The sequence below is a fragment of the Schistocerca piceifrons genome, chromosome 3 (genome assembly GCF_021461385.2).
Source record: "Schistocerca piceifrons isolate TAMUIC-IGC-003096 chromosome 3, iqSchPice1.1, whole genome shotgun sequence".
In the NCBI taxonomy this organism is placed as follows: domain Eukaryota; kingdom Metazoa; phylum Arthropoda; class Insecta; order Orthoptera; family Acrididae; genus Schistocerca; species Schistocerca piceifrons.
Genome location: NC_060140.1, coordinates 863,944,739 through 863,970,729, shown reverse-complemented (window position 1 = coordinate 863,970,729; position 25,991 = coordinate 863,944,739). Strand labels below are relative to the sequence as shown.

Below are 25,991 nucleotides of genomic sequence, written 5' to 3'. Positions count from 1 at the left end.
TAAATATTTATTTTCCATTCACAGCAATCAAACTTGTGAATGGTGGCCTGCAGTGAAACAAATAGTGATCATAAATAAAGTTGAAATAAATATATGAAATATACTGAATGAAGGATGCATGCGTGGCAGACATGTGCTAGTAGGATCCCTTATACAACTGTTTATTTTTAACTGGCATGTAAAGCAAACTATTCAAAGTACAGTACTAATCACAGAGACTATCACTCATAAAATGATAAAGTATGAAACTGGCATGGTTGGGTCGACTTGCCTGAATGTTGCTCAGTTTGACACAAATCTAACCTTGTATGACAAGCTGTAACAGGCCATGGCAACTTGTCACTTGTTCTGATGCAATCTCAAGCTGTATGAAGACAAACTGTCAAGATCTCTTTTTTTTTTTTTTTTTTTTTTTTTTTTAATGGCTCCATCTAAATTGCCAATAAATTAAGCCTACAGTAAACATTGAGATGCCTCTTCTCACTGGCCATTTTATGTCATTGTACATTGTCCTAAGTCTACTGGCATATTAACAGACAATAAAAATACACCGGTTTATCAGCCTAAATAAAAGAAACATCAGTTGATCATTATATATGGCCTGCATGTATTGAGCATTGTTATGCGCTCTTTTTGATGATGCTCCCTCACTGTACATATGATGCACCATGCATCTTTATTAATAACCAAATGAATACTTACTCATGTAACAACTAAGTACATTTCAACTACATACATATGATACAGTGGGAGTTAGGAATTCATCGATTTGGTGTCCAACACATTTACATAGATATAATTAAAACATGAAGTAACATTGATTATTTTTGAGTTTATAATACAAGATGATTAGTTGTGATAACTGACTCCTTCAGCTATTGCTTGTTATTGTGGCTACAAGTGTTTGTGTGCTATTAATCTCCATTTTGTATAGGTATTCATTTATACACACTGTTGTAACTCTGTTAATTGTTGTACTGCAAAACTTTGTCTCTGTGTCACAAGCATTTTGGTGTATCTGGAAATTGTTGGTTTATTGTGGGTAATGGAAATAGATTTCTGCAATGTCGGTGTTGTTCACCAGATGCAGTATTGGTTAATTGCCCCTTTCTCTAGCATTAGGGATTTCTGGAGTTTTGCTACTCTTTCAGCTCATCAAGAGATGACATATTTACTTGCCATCCCTGGTGACTGCCACACACCCACAATTAGAACTCACCCCCACCGACAGCTGGCTTTATCTTACAAGTGTTTGGATTCCATTTTAAATTACACCCTACCTCCTTCCCACCTGTTACTAAAGATACTAGTGAATTGTTTGTGGGACAGAGAAACACAGGGCTTCAAAATGAACAAGAAAACCATGTAGAGTAAAGCAATATAGTATTCCAAGCAACGTTTATTTGGACCATTATTATTAAATTATTTTTTTATGGTTTCTTCTGGTACTTCTTGGTAGAACAATTCCATATTTGAGGTTGAATTTCAAGTACACTCTTTTTGTTCTACAGATTTTTGTTTATTTTAAACTAGTTTTCGGCTGATTGGGCCATCTTCAGAAAACAACTGGATATTGTCTGAAAGGGACACTAGTTCTTAGGTAACCAACATTATAAGGAAACATACAATTCCATTGCATAAACTGTTGTGCATCAAACTAGTTTCTTAATGTTGAAATTGCACTTCACACCATAGACAATATTGAGCATAAAAAATAATTAAACTACACAATATTATAGGCTAAATGGCTATAATGCAAAAGTTTGTGAGGCCTTGACATTGGTTGAGAAACTGTTAAACTGAGTGTTCTTCATTTATGTTGTGCAGCAAACAATGTTTTTAATATTGTAAATTAAACTTTAGGCAGTGGACAATATTATACACAATAATTTTATTTAAATAATTTGAGAATGTGTGATTCCATCATCTGTAACAGATAGAAGATAATTTTGATGTTCATCGGAGGTGAGGGTATCATCTGGAGTGCCCCAGGGAAGTGTGGTAGGTCCGCTGTTGTTTTCTATCTACAAAAATGATCTTTTGGTTAGGGTGGATAGCAATGTGCAGCTGTTTGCTGATGATGCTGTGGTGTACGGGAAGGTGTCATCGTTGAGTGACTGTAGGGGGGTACAAGATGACTTGGACAGGATGTGTGATTGGTGTAAAGAATGGCAGCTAACTCTAAATATAGATAAATGTAAATTAATGCAGATGAATAGGAAAAAGAATCCCGTGATGTTTGAATACTCCATTAGTAGTGTAGCACTTGACGCAGTCACGTCGATTAAATATTTGGGCGTAACATTGCAGAGCAATATGAAGTGTGACAAGCATGTAATGGCAGTTGTGGGGAAGGCGGATGGTCGTCTTTGGTCCATTGATAGAATTTTGGGAAGATGTGGTTCATCTGTAAAGGAGACCGCTTATAAAATACTAATACGACCTATTCTTGAGCACTGCTCTAGCGTTTGGGATCCCTATCAGGTCGGATTGAGGGAGGACATAGAATCAATTCAGAGGCGGGCTGCTAGATTTGTTACGGGTAGGTTTGATCATCATGCGAGTGTTACGGAAATGCTTGAGGAAGTCAGGTGGGAGTCTCTGGAGGAAAGGAGGCATTCTTTTCATGAATCACTACTGAGGATATTTAGAGAACCAGCATTTGAGGCTGACTGCAGTACAATTTTACTGCCGCCAACTTATATTTCGTGGAAAGACCACAAAGATAAGAGAGATTAGGGCTCGTACAGAGGCATATAGGCAGTCATTTTTCCCTCGTTCTGTTTGGGAGTGGAACAGGGAGAGAAGACGCTAGTTGTGGTACGAGGTGTCCTCCGCCATGCGCTGTATGGTGGATTACAGAGTATGTATGTAGATGTAGATGAAAAGACACTCTTCAGGGATTAACTATGATAGTTGCCAAAGATAAAGGAAAAATGAGACAGATAGTTCTCAGGATGAAAGGAAAGCAACATTAGGAGTTCCTTTCCTCATTGGCCGTTTCTGTGTCTTCCTTTACTCAGAGTTGTGGGTGATACCTGCTCATTTGTTGAATAATTCACTACTCCACTTCCTTTCTTTCAGCAAATGAAGGAACCTCTCATTCGAAAGATTTTTTGTTTGTTTTTATTTATTTTTGTTTATTCCACTACTAAGTAGAAGCTGTTCTACCTTGACACTGTAACTACTGAAATAAAATCTTAGCTTGCAGGATGAAGAAACCTAACATTAATTTCGGCCATGTTTCCTTGTAAGTTTTATGGTCTTAGTTCCAAAAGCTATTTTCCAAAAATACAATTTTCACACTATTGTTAAAGCATGAATTTGGCAGCATGAAGTTGCTAATTACATTCACTATCTGATCAAAACTATTTGGACACTCCTATGTATTGCAGAATTGACCACTAGATGTGGACCAGCCTGTAGAAAAAGAAGCAGGGAGTGTTGTGTTATCGGTAGAGAAGCAGTAACTGCAGAATGAGTTGGTCATGAGAGCTCAGTGGTTTCAAACATGGACTGGTCATTTTAACTCTTCTAAAGCTGCTCAAGTTGGTGACATAATTGTGATGTGGAAATGCAAAGAAATGTTGTTGTTGTTGTTGTTGTTGTTGTGATGATCTTCAGTCCTGAGACTGACAGCTCTCGATGCTACTCTATCCTGTGCAAGCTCCTTCATCTCCCAGTACGTACTGCAGCCTACATCCTTCTGAACCTGCTTAGTGTATTCATCTCTTGGTCTCCCTCTACGATTTTTACCCTCCACGCTGCCCTCCAGTTCTAAATTGGTGATCCCTTGATGCCTCAGAACATGTCCTACCAACCGGTCCCTTCTTCTATTCAAGTTGTGCCACAAACTCTTCTCCCCAATTCTATTCAATACCACCTCATTAGTTATGTGATCTACCCATCTAATCTTCATCATTCTTCTGTAGCACCACATTTCGAAAGCTTCTATTCTCTTCTTGTCCAAACTATTTATCGGCCATGTTTCACTTCCATACATCGCTACACTCCATACAAATACTTTCAGAAATGACTTCCTGAGACTTAAATCTATACTCGATGTTAACAAATTTCTCTTCTTCAGAAACGCTTTCCTTGCCATTGCCCCTTGTGCATGGATTGGTGTCGAAAGAGAGTGTTTATTGTCTCCCAAGCTACATGAATGGTGTAAACTTCTGAACTTTAAACCTTCTGTATTCACACTTTCCCTTACAAGAACAGTCTAGTACAAAAAGTGGGTTGACAGATCTTTTTTGCTTGGATAAGACCAAGCAAGAAGTATATCCACACAAGCCAGTTCAGCAGTCATTTGTCGCAGCGTCCATTGTAGCTGTGACCTTTCTTTCCTTTTCTCTTTGTCTTCCAAGCACCTTCAAACCGTAACGCCAAGGAATAAGTTGTCCCACTGCGCAGGTCACGGTGCCCACTTGCCATCCTGTCTTATATATACAGTGTAATGGGTTGAAGACATTCTTCCTAATGCGCATAGGATGTTCTGACAGTTACTACTAAATGTGACAAACATCTTTCATTGTCACAGAAGCGTGGAAGTGGGACATATCATTTCATAAAAATTTCATATCACACTTCAACCATCATCACCATATTGAGGGTTTCCGAAAGTCAATCCCACTGCTGTGGGTCTCTCCTTGCAACACATATCCAAATACTTTTGATCAGATTGTGTATGTGCCGTCCTCTTTTTTGTTTTGTTTATTTAGTGTATTTTTTATAAGTAAACTGTCCACTTGGGATCACTTGACAAATTCGCGTGTTTTTCTTTGTTGCTAGTACTGCTTCATGGAGTCAGTGACCTTGTGCCTTAAGCTTGAAACCCTTTATACTGTAATAAAACTCATGTGATTGTATGTACTACTCTGCAAGTCTTCTGTGACATAAGGCAAAGATAACAAGACAATGTACTTTGTCCAATACTTCGGGCTCAAGGTGAAGTGAAGGGGAAGCCTTTCATGTAGTGATGTATTAATTAACTTTATTTTTGAAACTGTAATTTTTTGTTTGAGTGATACTGAAGTTGCAGTTTGTTTCATTTTCAGAGCACTGCTATCTGAGATAGCAGCTCACTACAAGGATCCAAGCAAACCATATCCAAAAGAGAGCAATCCATTAATGTACGAACTGTCAACTTATTTAGATTGGGCAGGAATGAGTAACCCATACTCCAAGATATATATAACCACCAAAAATTTGCAGTACTTGGCATTGTTACTGTTCCTTTTTGCAATATCACAGCTGGGAAGACTGCATTATGCTCGTAACTTAGGTAAGTTTGACAAGCCTAAAATACATTTGTTTGTCCACTTTTCTTGCTCATGTGTGACTGTATGTTTCATATGAACATAGGTACACTGATCAACAAGAAATCTCAAGAGCCCCTGGATGGCGTTCCATTTGTGGTGGGTGTGCAGACAGTGCTGCGACAGTTTCATCCAGAGATCAGAAACCAGTTTATCTTGTACGTGAGCCAGTATGTAAAATCGTATGTGGAATCTGGAATAAGGTACGGAAAACCCAAAGACACACAGTTTAATGTTCTGAGCTAATAAAATTCGCTGTTCAGATACTGCCGGAATTTGTTTCAAACATTCTACAGTTCATGATAAAGGTTTTCATAAATAACAAAGTCAGTGTTGAGTAATGGCTTCCCGGCTATTTACCTTCTTGTACGAACGCACACGCTATGCCTGAACTCATATGGGACTTGGTAGATCAATCTACCATGAGTAATGAGTATGATGGGCAAACATCTATTAGGCACACTACGAATGTAGTGGTGTGGACGTGTTGGGAATGTGGGTCTCACGGGGAGCGTGCAAGGGATAAGTCCCTGCAGGCGCACTATCCTCTGTGCCCTCGGAGGCTCAGATGGCTAGAGCGTCTGCCATGTAAGCAGGAGATCCCGGGTTCGAGTCCCGGTCGGGGCACACATTTTCAACATGTCCCCAATGAAGTACATCAACGCCTGTTTGCAGCTAGGGTGTTCATTTAATTATCATTTCATTTCTAGCAAAGCTGCATGATCATCAAGGGTAACTGTTCTTTCAGGAACAGATACTACCGTCATATATACTATAGAAAGTGTCTCTGATAATACAGAAGTAAACAATAGGAATTCAAAATGCAGGTATGGAAGTGGGGTGGGGAAGGGTAAATGGATGGTGGCTGAAGAGGGATGGGAGAGATACAGGAATATACATTGTTAAGCCAGGACTTATAAAATTAAGATGGTTAACAGTGTAATTAAGAGAAAGAGATGGGTTTGGAATCAAATATTGGGGGGGGGGGGGGGGGGGGGGTGCGGCATGTCTAAGGACAATAATGAGATGGAGAAATGGGAAAAGCAGTGTTAGATGTTCATATAGGCAGGGCAGGGGAAGGTGTGACATTTTCTTGCTTTATTTCTTCATTGTTTGTTCTCGGCATCAACATACTGCGTTGCTATATTGGCTGAAAAATGGGGGTGGAAATTCAACACTGACTACTTTAAGTGCTGTAGCCGACAGGTGCACATAAGCGTTTCACAGTTCTTTACTTTCACTGTTCACAACCCCCCAATATACACAGTTAGTGTGGCCAGTTAACCTTGTTTAACTTCCGATAAGCCTCACTAATAGGTTGCAGGCAAACATCCACATACTGCTACAATAGTTTACTGTTGAATATCTGTAAGCAGTAAAAGCCTAACCACACATTTTACAGTTCTTGAAGAATAAAAAGGTACATATGGAACAGACACTGTCATCGTTCCAACACACGGCCTAATTGTGTTACACTTATTTCACAGTTGGGTTGATGCATTGTTGTTGATCTAACCATTATGGGTTTTCGTCAGAAATTCGGCTGTGTACTAACTGTCTTGGGGACCAAAAATCGGGCCCTTATATATCGTCACAATGATAGGCACTGAAATTACACATTGGTTGATGTTTAATTTACAGGAATTACAATTAAAACTTAACCCATTAAATTGACTGAATACATCGAAAAATTGTGTCTTTTCAACAGTTTCTTCTACTACAAGAATTAGGCCGAATAGTCTGTAAGCCCCATTATTTTATTTACATTTCTTGCCTTGTTAGCCAGTGGAGTGCATTCTCAAAAAATATCCTTACTGCAGAGACAGGCTCCCTAACCATTAAGACCCTAAAATTATTCATTATTTTATTATTTCATAATGGCTTCATTATTTAATAAATAAACATCTGCTCTGCTTATATAATGCAAAATTAATTCTACTGAAAAACACTCCACACTAACAAATCCTTATGCTAAGACGAACTTAACTCTCATTATTGATCAGACAAAACTATCACTTAGAAAAACTATTGCTTAAGAGTCTAGCCTGAAGGGAAATATACATATAAATTTTGCTTATACATTCCACACATTACTCCAGGTAACTATGTTTGAAGTTGTAATTCCTCAATGTTAGAAAAGGCTGTACCATGACACCATATACTGCCTGCACTGAATACAAACTCTTCTATTATACCACAGTTAATATTACCTGAGATGGTTTTTACTGCATATTGCCTCTGCTGCTGCACCAATAAGCTGATTACTTCAGATGTTAATTTTAGTACACATATGCTGACATCTTTCATTGTCTCTTTACCTTACCTCTTTATTTGACAGAAATTCTTTAGCCATGGTACCAATTTACTTTCTTCCATCCCCTTATGACCCATTACTTATAATTAACACAACATAATATATACATACACTACAGAAACCTTTTCTAAAGTATTTCTATACTAAAGTACTCTGCTGTACAACATTACATGAAAGGCAAAGTAGAATCTCTCTGATTCACTTATAAACTACAGATTGGATAGGAGAAGAGTTTGACTGCCTCGGGATGCACGAAAAATGAGACAGACAGCTGGGGTAAACATTATCGCCACATAATGAATCCAACACAGAATGCTGAACCCCCTACTTGCTCGTAGGTCTTACTTCTGGTTCAATGCACTAGTTAAGTTCCTCCTTTCCTTTTATGGGCTAAACATTGCTACTCATACCATCATTCAACATCTCAATAGAATTAGTAATTATATCCATCTTACTACTATCATTTAAATTACTCTTACCTGGCTCTTCATCACAACCTGCTCTAGTGCGAACCAAAACTGGAGCATTATCTAGTTTAAATGGTTTGATCGAGAATTAAAATCATCTCCTCCATTTCTTTTACTTGAATTTCGCCTACCATTTCCATGCCCATTCTGGCTATCCTCCACCCAACCATTCCTTGAATTTCTACTGTAATTAGTCCTGTTTATCCTATTTACCTGAAATTCTCTCCCTGATTGATTATTGTCATCAAAGTTCCTCCTATGATCTTCCACTGAGGGCTTCACCCTCTCCACTTTATCAACATAATTCAAGAAATCACTAATATTACCCTTAGGGGCAGGTACTAGCAATTCTCTAACTTTCTGAGGCAACGTAGTTTCTAAACCCATATTTATTGATTCACTACCTAGTTCTTTGTCCAAATATTTGATTTGTTTATCCAAACAGAAACCTTTCACAGTACCCTTCCTAGAGTTAAATCTCTCTCCTCCCCAAAATTCACTCAAAATTCTCTGCTGCTTCTCTTTGGACCAATATTCATCTAAAACTGCTTTATCAAAGCTTTGCCATGAAGTACAGCTATAAGCTACCTCAGCTGCCCATCCATAAGCATCCCCTTTCAAAAAACTTCTCACAAATGATATTTTCTTTTTGTCATTCCATGTTTCAGTCAAATCATTAAATTCCCTAATGAAATCCAGTTGATGCACTTCTCCATATGGATAAAAATTATTAAATGTCTTACAACTAACAAAAGAAGGACAGTTTGGTACACTGCATACTCTTTGCTTTAGATTTTGTACCTCTTCCATCTTTTTCTCTATTTCAGCCAATTTTGAATCTACATTTTCACTTGCTTTTACCAGTTTTTCCTCTACCACTACTGCACACTTGGTTTCTACCTCTGTTTAAAAATTATGTTTAATCTGATGGATTTGTTTCTGAAGTTTAACCCTGTTTTCAGCACTATATTTCCTGGCAGCCTTGACTTCATCTTTAAACTGTTTTGTAGAAGCCTCCATCCTCCTACTATACTCATCATAAAGCTTCTTTCTCTCTCCTACACATTTACTACTCATCAATGTTAATTTCTCATTAGGTTATGTATTATTTTCTGTATCTTGTCATCACCATCTTTAGCTACCGCTTGTTATTTAATTCTGAAACATTAGAACTGGCTACCTGAATCTCCTTTGTAATTTCTTTCTTCATTTCCTTCTTTAAGCTAACCATGTCAGTTTTAAAGCTATCAGGTTTCTTTTCCACCCTACTAATGTCTTCTTTCATACTATTTTCCACCCTACTAATGTCTTCTTTCATACACATACTACTCATAATTTGCCTTAACATTGCTTCCAATTTTCCATCTGCCATAACCTGTTGCCCTTGCTGACTTTCACTACTATTTTCTTTCGCTACTATATTCTTTCGCTACTATATTCTTTCGCTACTAGATTCCTCCCTCTTAACCTTAATGATTTCATCTGCTTCATTACTGTTTTTGTCCATTTCGCTCACATCACCGTACAATGTAGATGACGCTTTTATCATTCCATCTACAATAAGACTTTCATCCCCATCATTCAAAGTTACATTCGTGTCTGATTTATAACCACTAGCATTTCCAGAACCAGTCCCACTTAGGTCTTTCTGTTCATTTAGCATCTTAACCTCTACAGCTTTGTTCTTAGTCACACTGTCTTTTTTGTTAACGCCACTCATTATGTATCACTTAATATAAAACAGCTTTTGCTCTGAGATTACCTCACTTTTAATCACTCTTCTTCTTCTTCTTCTTCTTCTTCTTCTTCTGCTGCTGCGTTTGTCATTTCGATTCAGTGTATGCACAGTTGTTGCAAGTTGTAATTTTCTCGACGAGGCGTCTTGTTTATCCCAGTCGGCTGTGCTGATTGGCTGCTCCTGTACGCAATTCCATAGAACCTGCTCACTGATTGGCTGCTGTCCTTCTGTGACCATGAAACCCAAGCACTGATTGGTTGTTGCATCTCCTTCAAATCACTGCACTGTAAACCGCACTGAAGTTCACTGTCAGAGTTTACAAGTCCTATTTTATTGTGCCTTATTACAATACTTCTCACCTGGGGCACCACATGTGACATTCACCTGCTTTATTTCTTAGTTGATTGTCCTCAGTGTCAATGTACTGCGTTGCTATTCTGGCTGAAAAATGGTAGTGGAAGTTCAACACTGACTACTTTAAATAATGTAGCCGACAGGTGTACATTTGCGTTTCACAGTTCTTTACTTTCAATGTTCACAACACCCCAATATACATAGTTAATATGGCCAGTTAACCATTGTTTAACTTTCGATAAGCCTCTTTAATAGGTTGCGGGCAAACATCCACATACTGCTATAATAGTTTACTGTTGAACATCTACGAGCAGTGAAAGCCTAACCACACATTTCAGTTCTTGAAGAATAAAAAAGGTACATATTGAACAGACACTGTCATTGTTTTAACACACAGCCTAATTGTGTTACACTTATATCACAGTTAAGTTGATGCATTGTTGTTGATCTAACCATTACAGGTTTCTCATCAGAAATTCGGCTGTGTACTGACTGTCTCAGGCCCAAACACCTAACCAGGCATACTCAGATTGAAAGAATTTCAGTTTGTACAGAGCATTATGGACATATCACGTTTTATACAGTATTAATGTTAAAGGGGAAAAAAAAGAGATTATAACAGTAGTACAAGGATAATTATAACAATCAAAAAAATAATTATAACTATCAATAATAATAATAATAATAATAATAATAATAGTAATAGTAATGACTATGTATATGAAAGTAAACATATTTTATGAATGTCAGTGCTATTGCTAGTTGGGAATTTTCTCATTATGTTCTTGCAACTTTTGAGTTATTCACATCGAGCAGAGACATAAGATGATTGAATGGGTGAAAGAGATATAGAAGAGGTAGCTAGGTTAGAGGACGAGAAATAGAATGGTAAAATTCGAAGCTATGGTCGAGAGGAGGAGGAGAGAGATGAGAGGGGCACAACAATGGTGGCTATACCATCCCTAATATGTGAATTCTGATTTCCCTCTTGAATGTTGAGTGGTTCAGGATAAGACGCAGATCACAGGGGAACGCATTCCATAGTCATTGGCTGAGATGGAGAATGACACGGAGAAAGATTTTGTGTTATGTAAAGGTACAGCCAAGATGTTAGATGTATCCAATCTGGTATTGCGGTTGTGGAATGATGATAGATGTTTAATGTGAGAAGATAAGTGTTGGGGGCATCAGTGGCTAAGAAATCGATGAAGTAAGCACATCGTGTGGAGATTGCGTACCTTATGTAGGCGTATCCAACCTAGCTGGGAGTATGAAGGACTGATATGATCATACAACCGTATATTGCACACATATCTAACGCAAGCATTCATCACTAGCTCGAGGCATCTCGAATTTTCACTATTTGTGCCGTGTTGAACTACATCACAGTAGTAAAGATTAGGCAAGACTAGTGTTTGGACTAATTTCTGTGTAACATGGATTGGAAATATTTTTCTAAATTTTTGGATTGCATGTAGGGAGGAGAGCGATTTCCGGCAAGCTGTTGCTAACTGCCTATTGGCTTCTGTCTCGGATTCTTCGGCCGGCGTTCATCTAATGATTTTTCTGATGTTTCGCCAGCACGAGTGGCTGGCATTGTCAAAGCTTCACCCTCCATTGACGGTGGTGAACTGGAGCCGAGCTCGTGGCCACAGACTATATGTACCTGGCGCGCCAACGTCCGAGGGCTTCTCCGCGGTCATTTCCGGTGCGGTTCTCCACTTGCTACCTGCGACGGTCGTTCGCTGCAGTACGGGAAGCCAGGATCTGTTTACCTTAAGGCTTTCCTCTTTCTTGTTAAAACCGTTCGCGTGTTTTTGTATTTCTACAGCTTCTCTGAACAAGCGCGTGTGATGGTGCTTCTCTACAGTCAGAACTTCCGTGTCGGCGAATTTTATTGTGGTCTGTGGAGTACCCATTGCTCCTCAGAACAGTTTCCAGGTGTTGCATTTCTCGTTTGAGGTGTTGAGGCTCACATATTCATCCTGCTCTCGTTATGAGCATACTAATCATGCCTCTTTTCTGGCTCGGGTGGTGGTTTGACAGTTTGTGCAGGTATCGGTCCGTGTGTGTCGGTTTTCGATACACGCTGTGTCCCAGGTTTTCGCCATCCCTTGTGACCAGCACATCTAGAAATGGCAGTTTCTTGTCCTTTTCTACTTCCATGGTAAATGTTATGTTGGCATGGAGGCTGTTCAAGTGTCTTAGGAATTCACCGAGCTGTTCTTCACCATGGCTCTACAGCACAAAAGTATCATCGACGTACCTGTACCACACCTTAGGTTTGCAAGTCACCAAGTCCAGTGTCTGTGCTTCAAATTGTTCCATGAAGAAGTTGGCCACCACTGGACTGAGAGGACTACCCATGGCGACGCCTTCCAGCTGTTTGTAGAAATTGCCATTCCACGTGAAATAGCTCGTGGTGAGACATGCATGGAAGAGCTTTTTGATGTCTTGCGGGAACATGGAACCGATGTGCTGCAGAGTGTCACTGAGTGGCACTTTCGTAAATAACGAAACAACATCAAAGCTGACCAGGATGTCGTTTGGTGCAAGTTTCAGTTTCTTCAGCTTCTCAATGAAATGTCCTGAGTCCTTAATGTATGTGTCGGTCTTCCCCACGTGTGGCTGGAGCAGAGAGGCCAAGTGTTTTGCCAGTTTATGCGTTGGTGAGGCAGGAGCGCTAACAATCGGTCTCAGTGGAACGTTGTTCTTATAGATCTTGGGTAATCCATACAGCCGAGGTGGTAGGGCTTCTGTGTTGCACAGGTTTCTCTGTATGTCCGCCGGCAGAGAAGACGCCTTGATTAATCGATTCGTATTCTGAGTGATATGCTGCGTCTGATCTGCGCTTAGTTTTTGGTACGTCGTCGGATCTAATAGGCCTCGGATCTTTTGCTCATAATCTTCGGTCTTCATTACGACGGTCGCATTCCCCTTATTGGCAGGCAGTACCAATTTACTGATGTCGGCGTTTAGATTCTTAATGGCTTGTACCTCTTCTTTCTTCAGGTTGCAAGCTGGTGGTTTTGCTCGGTGCAATATCCGGGCTGTTTCAGTGCGTATTTCATCTGCCCTTTCAAAAGAAAGGGTCTGAATGGCTGCTTCGGTGTTGGCAATGATGTCCTCCATAGGTATAGTTCTCGGGATGATAGCAAAATTCCCTTCTTTTTGAAGAACAGACACTTTCTCTTCGGTCAATTGTCATTCAGTGAGGTTGACCACTATGTGCGACAGGTCGGGAATCGCCTTGTCGGTTTTCTTCCGGCATCTTTCAAACTTTTTCTGCCACTCGGTGCAGTGCTCGAGTTCATTCTGCATGCTCCTGTGAGTGATGCTGTTGATCTTGTCCCAGTCGTCTCGATGCATTCTGCTACTTAGTTGATAGAAAATGTCCAGAAGTTCCTGATCCGTTCTTGCCAAATCTCTCCGTGTTGTATGTATTCGCTCACGAAGAAAACCTCGTTCCATAGACAACTGGGACAAGATCGACAGCATCACTGACAGGAGCGTGCAGAATGAACTCGAGCCCTGCACCGAGCGACAAAAAAAGTTTGAAAGATGCCGGAAGCAGACCGACAAGGCGATTCCCGACATGTCACACACAGTGGTCAACCTCACTGAATGACAATTGACTGAAGAGGAAGTGTCTGTTCTTCAAAAAGAAGGGAATTTTGCTATCATCCCGAGAACTATACCTGTGGAGGACATCATTGCCAACACCGAAGCAGCCATTCAGACCCTTCCTTGTGAAAGGGCAGAGGAAATACGCACTGAAACAGCCAGGATAGTGCGCCGAGAAAAACCAGCAGCTTCCAACCTGAAGAAAGAAGAGGTACAAGCCATTAAGAATCTCAATGCTGACAAGAGTATATTGGTACTGCCTGCCGATGAGGGGAATGCGACCGACGTAATGAAGACCGAAGATTATGAGCAAAAGATCTGAGACCTATTAGATCCGACGACGTACCGAAAACTAAGCGCAGATCTGACGCAGTGTATCACTTGGAATACAAATCGATTAATCAAGGCGTCTTCTCTGCCGGCGGACATACAGAGAAACCTGTGCAACACAGAAGTCCTACCACCTCAGCTGTATGGATTACCCAAGATCCATAAGAACAATGTTCCCCTGAGACCGATCGTTAGCGCTCCTGGCTCACCAACGTATAAATTGGCAAAACACTTGGCCTCTCTGCTCCAGCCACATGTGGGGAAGACCGACACATACATAAAGGACTCAGGACATTTCATTGAGAAGCTGAAGAAACTGAAACTTGCACCAAACGACATCCTGGTCAGCTTTGATGTTGTTTCGTTATTTACGAAAGTGCCACTCAGTGACACTCTGGAGCACATCGGTTCCATGTTCCCGCAAGACATCAAAAAGCTCTTCCATGCATGTCTCACCACGAGCTATTTCACGTGGAATGGCGATTTCTACAAACAGCTGGAAGGCGCCGCCATGGGTAGTCCTCTCAGTCCAGTGGTGGCCAACTTCTTCATGGAACAATTTGAAACACAGACACTGGACTTGGTGACTTGCAAACCTAAGGTGTGGTACAGGTACGTCGATGATACTTTTGTGGTGTGGAGCTATGGTGAAGAACAGATCGGTGACTTCCTAAGACACTTGAACAGCCTCCATGCCAATATAACATTTACCATGGAAGTAGAAAAGGACAAGAAACTACCATTTCTAGATGTGCTGGTCACAAGGGACGGCAAAAACCTGGGACACAGCGTGTATTGAAAACCAACACACATGGACCGATACCTGCACAAACTGTCAAACCACCACCCGAGCCAGAAAAGAGGCATGATTAGTACGCTCATAACGAGAGCAGGACGAATATGTGAGCCGCAACACCTCAAACGAGAAATGCAACACCTGGAAACTGTTCTGAGGAGCAATAGGTACTCCACAAATTACATTAGAAGCGTAACAGATCCAAACACTCAGCGAAGTAAGGAACCAGAAAAAGAAATGTCGGGTACGGCCTTTCTGCCATACATTCCCAGAGTGATGGACAGAATCGGCTGTATATTGCGCAAACATGGCATAAAGACGATTTTCAAACCGACAAGGAAGATCAAAGAGTGTCTTATATCGGTGAAGGAGAAAAGAGACCCACTTGCAATGTCGGGAATATACCGCATACCATGCACATGCGGAAAAGTTTATGTTGGAATGACTGGGCGATCAATTAACACCAGGATCGAAGAGCATAAGCGACATTGCAGGTTGGGCAGCTGGAGAAATCGGCCGAGGCAGAGCATGCACTGAATGAGACCGACCACAATAAAATTCGCCGACACGGAAGTTCTGACTGTAGAGAAGCACTATCACACGCGCTTGTTCAGAGAAGCTGTAGAAATACAAAAACACGCGAACGGTTTTAACAAGAAAGAGGAAAGCCTTAAGGTAAACGGATCCTGGCTTCCCGTACCGCAGCAAACGACCGTCGCAGGTAGCAAGAGGAGAACCGCACCAGAAATGACCGCGGAGAAGCCCTCGGACGTTGGCGCGCCAGGTACATACAGTTTGCGGTTGCGAGCTCGGCTCCAGTTCACAACCGGGAATGGAGGGTGAAGCTTTGACAATGCCAGCCACTCGTGCTGGGGAAACGTCAGAAAAATCATTAGATGAACGTTGTCCGAAGAACCCGAGACAGAAGCCAATAGGCAGTTTGTCAACAAGTGGCCACGAAAGCCTTAAGAATTTTGTAAGCTGTGACTGTTTGTTCTTCCCAGTTTAGGTGTTCATCCAAGATAATTCCAAGGTCTTTTACTGTTTTTTGGTATGGTAGTTGGGTACCATTGAGAAGTATTTGAGGGACTGTTTCGTGAAAGTACCGTGTGCTTAACTTTGGATGAGATATAAGAATGACCCAGGATTTCCTTGAGGTTTAGTTTCAGACCTAGGTTCTGTGTCCATCGAGAAACAAGGCAAAGATCTGCGTTCATACTCGCTACTGCGTCAGCAATGTTCTCGGGGCTTGCACTTATGTACAGTTGGATGTCGTCGGCATATAGATGGTAGTTGCAGGAGTGAATCACTGAAGAAATGTCATTAATGTACAGTGAGAATAGTAATGGACCAAGGACGGAGCCTTGGGGAACTCCAGAGTGCACATTTTTCCATGATGACTTCTCCGACCGACAAATGACTTGTTGACTTCTGTTTTTGAGGTAGCTGTCGAACCAGTGTATTGCACTGTTTGAGAAATTCAGCCTTTTCATTTTAATTAGTAATATATCAAAGTCAACTGTATCAAAAGCCTTGCTAAAGTCAAGCAGTGTTAGGATGGTAACTTCACATCTGTCCATAGCATGTTTAACGTCATCAGTTACTTTGATTAATGCAGTTGCTGTACTATGATGCTTTCAGAAGCCTGACTGATATTTATCATGGGTGTTATGAGTTTTGAGGTAATCTGTCAGCTGTTCATGGGCGATGCATTCTAGGGCTTTAGATATTGCAGATAGTGTGCTGATTGGCCTGTAGTCACCTGGCAACTTTAGGTTGTCAGTCTTGGGTGTAGGTTGAATTAAACTTTGCTTCCACTCAGTAGGATATGTACTACTGACTTGGGTGTAGGTTGAATTAAACTTTGCTTCCACTCAGTAGGATATGTACTACTGACAAGAGACAGGTTGAAGACGTCTGTGATAACTGGAATAATAGTGTCTACAACATTCTTAATCATGCCAATGCTCACTCCATCATTTCCTACTGCCTCGGAAGAGATTCTCATAATTGCCTTGTGTACTCTGCCTGCAGTTACATGTTTTACGAAAAACTTGTCTTTCGAGAGATTGATATCTTGGTGCTGGTAATTTGTCGCTGCAGGACAGTTTACAGCTGTTGAGAAGAAATTGTTTATATATTATTAATTGTTCCTCCAAATGTTTATAATTAGTACAGAATTTATATTCATTTATATGTCAACAATAGAATTTAAGTTACTAAACAATTACTGATTTCACCCTATAACAAAAGATGCTAACTGGGAATAGTCAAAACAAATTAGAAAATGAATTACATACATAAAACTAAGCACAAAATTATATCTGGTGTTATATTCTTTAATACTGAGGGCCAAACTTTCTATTTTATGAAAACACAGATTATACTCACATTTGTTAATGGTAATTATTTAAAAGTGAGAAGACGGGGAAGTAAAAATATCCCAGCTTGCTTCATCATAAAGGGGAGGGATGTCTGAATAAAATTATATTTGATTAAATGTTGAATCAGGAAAAATCAGAAAGTGAGTGAAGAAGTGGGAGAATGTTGGGGTGGTGGTGGGTTGGGGGAAGGGGGGGCACAAGAGTGGTTGGAGGCTCAAAGTGGGTGGTGTGTGTGTGTGTGTGTGTGTGTGTGTGTGTGTGTGTGTGTGTGTGTGTGTGTGTGTGTGTGTGTGTGTGTGTCTCAAGAGACTGTGATATATAACAACAAACATTGAGGAACAGGAGGGGGGCGGGGGGGGGGGGGGGGGAGCTGGGTGGGGAACATTGTTAATAAGATATGATAAACATTATTCACTGGTGTATACAGTTGTCTTAAAGTACAGTTCTGTCATTAGGTGTTTGCCATTAAGGCTCTATTATCCCATGTCATACCGTTATAATGCATTTAAATGTTTCTGCTGAATATCACAGTTGCCATACATAACCTATTTTTGCCATGTATTTCAGGTGCTCAAATGGTGACTAAATTGCAACATATTGATGTGAATCCTTGTGGCACAAAAAAGAAAGAAATGTTCTGTTATAATGATTAAGTTATGCTCTGTGCAAAATTCTACCAGACGGCTTCCTCTTTCATTTCTTACCCCCAACCCATATTCACCTACTATGTTTCCTTCTCTGCCTTTTCCTACTCTCGAATTCCAGTCACCCATGACTATTAAATTTTCATCTCCCTTCACTACCTGAATAATTTCTTTTACTTCATCATACATTTCATCAATTTCTTCATCTGCAGAGCTAGATGGCACATAAACTTGTACTACTGTAGTAGGCATGGGCTTCATGTCTATCTTGGCCACAATAATGTGTTCACTATGCTTTTTGTAGTAGCTTACCCGCACTCCTATTTTTTTATTCATTATTAAACCTACTCCTGCATTACCCATATTTGATTTTGTATTTATAACCCTGTATTCACCTGACCAAAAGTGTTGTTCCTCCTGTCACTTAACTTCACTAATTCCCACTATATCTAACTTTAACCTATCCACTTCCCTTTTTAAATTTTCTAACCTACCTGCCCGATTAAGGGATCTGACATTCCACACTCCTATCTGTAGAACACCAGTTTTCTTTCTCCTGATAATGACGTCCTCCTGAGTAGTCCCCGCCCGGAGATCCGAATGGGGGACTATTTTACCTCCGGAATATTTTACCCAAGAGGACGCCTTCATCATTTAACCATACAGTAAAGCTGCATGCCCTCAGGAAAAATTACGGCTGTAGTTTCCTCTTGCTTTCAGCCGTTCACAGTACCAGCACAGCAAGGCTGTTTTGGTTAGTGTTACAAGGTCAGATCAGTCAATCATCCAGACTGTTGCCCCTGCAACTACTGAAAAGGCTGCTGCCCCTCTTCAGGAACCACACAATTGTCTGGCCTCTCAACAGATACCCCTCTGTTGTGGTTGCACCTACGGTACGGCCATCTGTATTGCAGAGGCACGCAAGCCTCCCCACCAGCGGGAAGGTCCATGCATATGTAACACATTAAAAAGTATATAACAGCTGCAATATGCCTGCAGGAATGTAGCAATGCATTATAAATTCCATAGTCTGGAGTAATTGTTCCTTAGTAGGTAAAAAGCACCCAAATAAAATAATTCTGGTGTAACTAAGCAGTAATATATCTGTACACATGTACACCAAGTCTTATTGGCAATGAACATAAGTGTTAAACATTGTATATACGGTGTGACTTAAAGAAGATTTAATGTTCATTTTGCCACCGACAGAAGCAATAAAAATAAATGCACTTGTGCACACAAGCTACAATGCAGCATCCAATATATACAATGTTCTTACACTTCATTTACATGAATTTTTTTTTAACAGTGTACATTAGATAATACCACCTTTGTCACATCTACTGTTTTGGGAAAACTATGGGCAACATATAAGTAAAATGTCTCTTACTGTTTCTTACTGTAACAAATAGCATAATAGCTAAATATTGTAGCTATGATGCAAGTCAACAGGCACAGTACATTAGAAAAATATTACATTTCAACATTTGCTGTGAGTAAAAGAATTTGTTGTATTTGGGGCTCTTGAGATAACACTTGGTTCAAGAATCATAAAAGAAGGTTGTATACGTGGAAGAACCCTGGAGATACTAGAAGGTATCAGATAGATTATATAATGGTAAGACAGAGATATAAGAACCAGGTTTTAAATTGTAAGACACTTCTGGGGGCAGATGTGGACTCTGACCACAATCTATTGGTTATGAACTGTAGATTAAAACTGAAGAAACTGCAAAAATGTGGGAATTTAAGGAGATGGGACCTGGATAAACTGACTAAAACAGAGGTTGTAGAGAGTTTCAGGGAGAGCATAAGGGAACAATTGACAGGAATGGGGGAAAGAAATACAGTAGAAGAAGAATGGGTAGCTCTGGCGGATGTAGTAGTGAAGGCAGCAGAGGATCAAGTAGATAAAAAGCCAAGGGCTAGTAGAAATCCTTCAGTAACAGAAGAAATATTGAATTTAATTGATGACAGGAGAAAATATAAAAATGCAGTAAATGTAGCAGGCAAATAGGAATACAAACGTTTCAAAAATGAGATCGACAGGAAGTGCAAAATGGCTAAGCAGGGATGGCTAGAGGACAAATGTAAGGATGTAGTGGCTTATCTCACTAGGGATAAGATAGATACTGCCTACAGGAAAATTAAAGAGACCTTTGGAGAAAAGAGAACCACTTGTACGAATATCAAGAGCTCAGATGGAAACCCAGTTCTAAGCAAAGAAGGGAAAGCAGAAAGGTGGAAGAAGTATATAGAAGGTCTGTACAGGGGTGATGTACTTGCGGACAATATTATGGAGATGGAAGAGGGTGTAGATGAAGATGAAATGGGAGATACAATACTGCCTGAAGAGTTTGACAGAGCAATGAAAGACCTGAGTCGAAACTAGGCCTTGGGAGTAGACAACGTTCCATTGGAACTACTGACGGCCTTGGGAGAGCCAGTCCTGACAAAACTCTACCATATGGTGAGCAAGAAGAATATAATAATTCCAATCCCAAAGAAAGCAGGTGTTGACAGATGTGAAAATTACCGAACTGTCAGTTTAATAAGTCACAGCTGCAAAATACTAACGCGAATTCTTTACAGGTAAATGGAAAAACTGGTAGAAGCCGACCTTGGGAAAGATCAGTTTGGATTCTGTAGAAATGTTGTAACACGTGAGGCAATACTGACCCCATGACTTATCTTAGAAAATAGATTGAGGAAGCGCAAACCTACGTTTGTAGCATTTGTAGCTTTTGACAATGTTGACTGGAATACTCTCTTTCAAATTCTAAAGGTGGCAGGGGTAAAATACAGGGAGCGAAAGGCTATTTACAATTTGTACAGAAACCAGATGGCAGTTATAAGAGTTGAGGGGCACGAAAGGGAAGCAGCGGTTGGGAAGGGAGTGAGATAGGGTTGTAGCCTCTCCCCGATGTTATTCAATCTGTATATTGAGCAAGCAGTAAAGGAAACAAAAGAAAAATAGGAGTTGGTATTAAAATCGATGGAGAAGAAATAAAAACATTGAGGTTTGCCGATGACATTGTAATTCTGTCAGAGACAGCAAAGGACTTGGAAGAGCAGTTGAATGGAATGGGAACATCAACAAAAGCAAAACAAGGATAATGGGATGTAGTCAGATTGAGTTGGGTGATGCTGAGGGAATTAGATTAGGAAATGAGACACTTAAAGTAGTAAAGGAGTTTTGGTATTTGTGGATCAAAATAAATGATGATGGTCAAAGTAGAGAGGATATAAAATGTAGACTGGCAATGGCAAGGAAAGAGTTTCTGAAGAAGAAAAATTTGTTAACATCGAGTATAGATTTACGTGTCAGGAAGTCGTTTCTAAAAGTATTTGTATAGTGTGTAGCCATATATGGAAGTGAAACATGAACGATAAATAGTTTGAACAAGAAGAGAGTAGAAGCTTTCGAAATGTGGTGCTACAGAAGAATGCTGAAGATTAGATGGGTAGATCACATAACTAATGCGGAGGTATTGAATAGAATTGGGGAGAAGAGGAGTTTGTGGCACAACTTTACAAGAAGAAGGGATCGGTTGGTAGGACATGTTCTGAGGCATCAAGGGATCACCAATTTAGTATTGGAGGGCAGCGTGGAGGGTAAAAATCGTAGAGGGAGACCAAGAGATGAATACACAAAACAGATTCAGAAGGATGTAGGTTGCAGTAAGTACTGGGAGATGAAGAAGCTTGCACAGGATAGAGTAGCATGGAGAGCTGCATCAAACCAGTCTCAGGACTGAAGACCACAACAACAACAACAACAACAACAACAACATGGACAACATGCATGCTTGGATGCTGCACTGTTGTGATGCAGTTAGAGTCCCTTATTCTCTATTCCTATTTATCCCCCCTCCCCTGTCCCCCATTTGCCCCCTGCCTTTGCTACTCCCAAAACATTTTCCACCCCTCCAGCTCACTATTTTTCTTACGTTCACCACGCAAACATGCAACAAGTTTTGTATATATTGCCTCTAAGTCAAGTCATGGTTAACTTAATGGCTGGAAATTCTGTAATCTCCCTGTAATTAGTAATCATCCTTGTAATAAATAAGTTCTGTATCTGTTGTGATTAAGATAGTTGTACACTTATGCTAATCTATTTATGCTGTGTAACTCAAAAGTAGCTTTCATTAGGTGCTTTTTCCTATTAAGGAGCAGCTACTCTGTTTTATGCAAGTGTAATGCACTTTTACATTTCAATAAGCATATTATGATTACTAAATGTTTTCCTACTTTTACTATATTTCATAAATACGGCACTGTGAATGCAGTCTCATGTTTTCTATCCACCTCGGACCCCCAACCCATCCCACACCCAACCCCCTCCAAAATGCCTACCCCCTGTTTCTGGTGTGTCTCCCATTCTCTCACCCCCTGCCAGCATTACTAAATGTGCCTAATCTAATAGATCACTATGCTTCCCTACCCAGTTCCTTTCTCCCTCCCTGTTCCGTGGTGCTTTGTTTGACGTTATATATATCACTATCTTTCGTCATCCCCCACCTTTGAGCCTTCAACCACTTGCCTATGGGTAGGTCCATTGAAGTTTCTTGCCCCCTGCCCCCAACCCACTGCCCCAACTTTCTCCCACCTCTTTACTCTCATTCTGATTTCTCCTGATTCAGCATTTAATCAAATATGCACTCACATCCCTACTGTCATTTTGTTCAGCCCTCCCTCCCCATCCCCTGCATTTATGCACCTCTAACACTGCTTTTCACACTTCTACATCTCACTATTGTCTTTGACATTGCCCCTACCCCCATTCCTCACCCCCCCCCCCACCCCCCCACCCCTCCATATTTGATTCCAAACCCATCTCTTTCTCTTAATTACACAGTTAACCATCTTAATTTTGTAAGTCTTGGTTAAATGAGGTATATTCCTGTATCTCTCCCATCCCTCTTCAGCCACCATCCGTTTACCCTCCCCCACCCCTGCATTTTTAATTTCTGTTGTTAACTTTTGTATTATCACTGACACTTACTATATTCTTATATGTGATTTACTGTCTTTGAATTTTACTTCATTTTGTTCCTTTTAGACTTAAGTTTCTCATCCAACTTAAGTAGGTTCACTTACAGTTGTTGATGATCTGATGTACAGATGTTTATTGCTAAGCAGGTGGTGCACATTGCCTCCCCAAAGATAATTATATGTAGTCTGAAGATATTTAACATTGATAGTCATGTATCTATGACACTTTGTCATTTTAGTATTGAGGTGTTCTATTACTCATACTCTTTGATTTCTTTATCATTACATTTCAAGGACATGTGCTCACCTTTTATTTACCAACGTAAGCCTGTGTTTACTAAATATATCATGCTCCCACAATTATTTACTGATCTCTTACAAGATGGTGATTTTGCATCAGGTATTTCGTGAGGAACCAATATTTTTCTTAATAGACATTTTACATTTTTTGAAATTTTTGCTTTTAGTAAATACTTGAAAATGGCATAAAAGTCCGAAATATGGGCTGTATTGAAATAAACAATAAAAAACAAATTGTATTTATTTAATGAAAAATCTGGTGTGCTCTTTGGTAGCACTGGTCAGGTGTTGTCAATGCACATGTTTTGTTTTGATCTTTCAAGGCATTTGAAAGCTGGTCACTTTTTAATAACTAAGGTAGAGCTATATCTTTCAGTGTCTGTAGCTAACGCACTATTCCACTTACATAGTGGATCTTTAAACATGATTTCATAAATTGTTTTCTCATAATTGTTGAAGCAGTTATTAAATTTAAGTAAAAAGCTGCAGATATTTACTCCCAGCCAAGCCAAAATGACTAACCAGGCAAGTGTCTCAAACATCAAAATACGTTCAGGTATATCATTTGATGCAAAAAAATTGGGTCTTAATCTCTAAATGTACATTAAGCTTTATCAACTTTGTTTTGCATAATTAGAAATTATTACCTGTAACCATAACATAAATGTCAAAGTCAAAATGGAGGTATTGGCTGACATCAACCACTGTCCCTCCTAGAAGGTTTCAGTTTTGCAAAGCAGTACTTAATTTTTATTTATTATTTGTTGTGAGACACCAGCATACAGTAGTATGCATAGTGGTCCTACGTGTATTGAAACCTCCAAACTATTTAGTGATTCACTCAGAAACCAACATGAGATCCTCCCCTCCCCCTCTAGGTCCTTGTAACACTCCTATAGAATACACTAGTATTCAGTGAAGTATGTCAATTTGTAGCCCATGGTCATACTACTACTTCTGATAATATTTCTCTTTATGAATCAAAAGTAATCTATCAATTACTTACTGTATTTCATGAATTACTAAAATGATAGAAATTAATTAATAGTTAAAATAGGATTGAAAACTCGGAGTGGAAAACAAGCAATTTCAAGACCTTGTAAAGAGTAAAAAAGAAGTTTAAATTTATATACCACATATTTATAACTAACAAATAATTTTAAGTGTTAATTTTGAAGTACTCTGTGACATTTAGTGCCCAATCTAATTAAGTTAGGCAGCAAAATGCAGTGGAGAATTTGAATATTGTCAGTGTGCATGTTTATTTGAGCAAGTTAGTGATGGATGAATGATTATTGGAGATGGGTATCCTTAATTTAAATTATGCTTTGACTTGCTCTTAACACTTGTAATAACAGGCAAAGCATGTTTCCCAAAATTTGATTGTGAACTGTCAGCGTCATTAATGTAATTATTTACTTCTACAGTTTATTTTATTTACTATACTTAATGGGCCACAAAAACAACCTAGTCTGTGCTTAAGGATACAAATATAAATTAATTTCAAACAAAATATTTCATTTTTGTTGTTTACTTGCAGCTCAAAATCGCCCGAGTTTTCTGCTGAAGCTGCAACAGGGCTGCACTTCCTGGAAATGCTTGTCCATTACTCGGGCTTGCCACGAAATACCTTGGCAGACCACATACCTGAGCCTGTCCTCGATCAGTACCAATCACTTGTCAGTGCATAATTGACAGACAGTGTCTGTCTGTAATTCCATAGTCTGTGACAGTTTTTCTTAAATCTTCTTAAATTTTTGGGTATTTATTGTAAATTGTGATTTACTGTTGTAATGCCCAATTTCTTGCTTATGTAATAGCAGAACACAAAGCTTTGTAATGGACTGATTATATTTATCTATTATTATAGTATCCTTTTGTTGTTATTTAAAGTGTGTTAAATCTTATTCTGAAAGGACATATCTTTTTTGTATGTTGTTTTTGTTACAGAAAATATTAGCATTGTGTTATTTTACAGTAAATTGTAAGAAGCTTCATTCTCTGTTTTTGTGCTATGTTTATAGAGTGCTGATTTGGTTAATATGTTAGTAACCAAGATTCCTGCTGTTAGCTGTAGTGTTTTGTTGTATGTTGCTAACAGGGCAGAAAAAAATAGATATAAAAATATAATGAGGCAGCTTGCAAACCTGCAAGATTCTGTAAGTATTGGTTATTAGTCTACACCAATAGGAAAAAATGTTATAGATCAGTAAGACATATGCAGTCTATCACACACCTAATTTTTTTTTCTGAAGCCCGACACGTGTATGTAGGCACAGGTCAATAATATGAAGCTCAGAAGGCAGAGGTCCATTACAAAAATGCAGTTCCATTTTGTTTAGCTATGGCATTATTTCCATTAACGACTACTGCTAGTTCTTTAAAATTGCTGTTATCTGCAAGACACCAACATTAAAGTAAGTTAATTCCCATAGAAACATAATTATCCATTTATTTGTTTGTTTATTTATTTATTTACTGTCCCTGGCATCATGTGGTGTACAATGCACAAAGATATAGGACATGGTTTACAGTAACAGTGTGGCAATTGTTTGAGTTTTTATAAGACATAATACAAACAGTATTAAAATTAAATAATTTCACATGTATAAGCTTACATGTATGGTGGCATAAAAAAATCATAAAAAAACTAAAAACAGATAGGGGACAGTTTTAAGTGTGTGATTGAATTAAATTTTTTAGAAGAGATAATACAAACAG

General features: G+C 39.4%; 1 protein-coding gene across 1 annotated transcript in view; it reads left to right on the top strand.

The window, feature by feature from the left end:
• LOC124787916 (WASH complex subunit 5) overlaps nt 1–25,433 on the top strand; it is a 198,557-nt gene extending 173,124 nt beyond the window's left edge. Inside the window, 3 exon segments of the mRNA XM_047254903.1 lie at nt 5,061–5,287; nt 5,368–5,524; nt 24,811–25,433. Of these exon segments, the coding sequence (XP_047110859.1) occupies nt 5,061–5,287; nt 5,368–5,524; nt 24,811–24,961 (535 nt within the window). The 3' untranslated portion in view covers nt 24,962–25,433.
• Nucleotides 25,434–25,991: the final 558 nt, after the last annotated feature.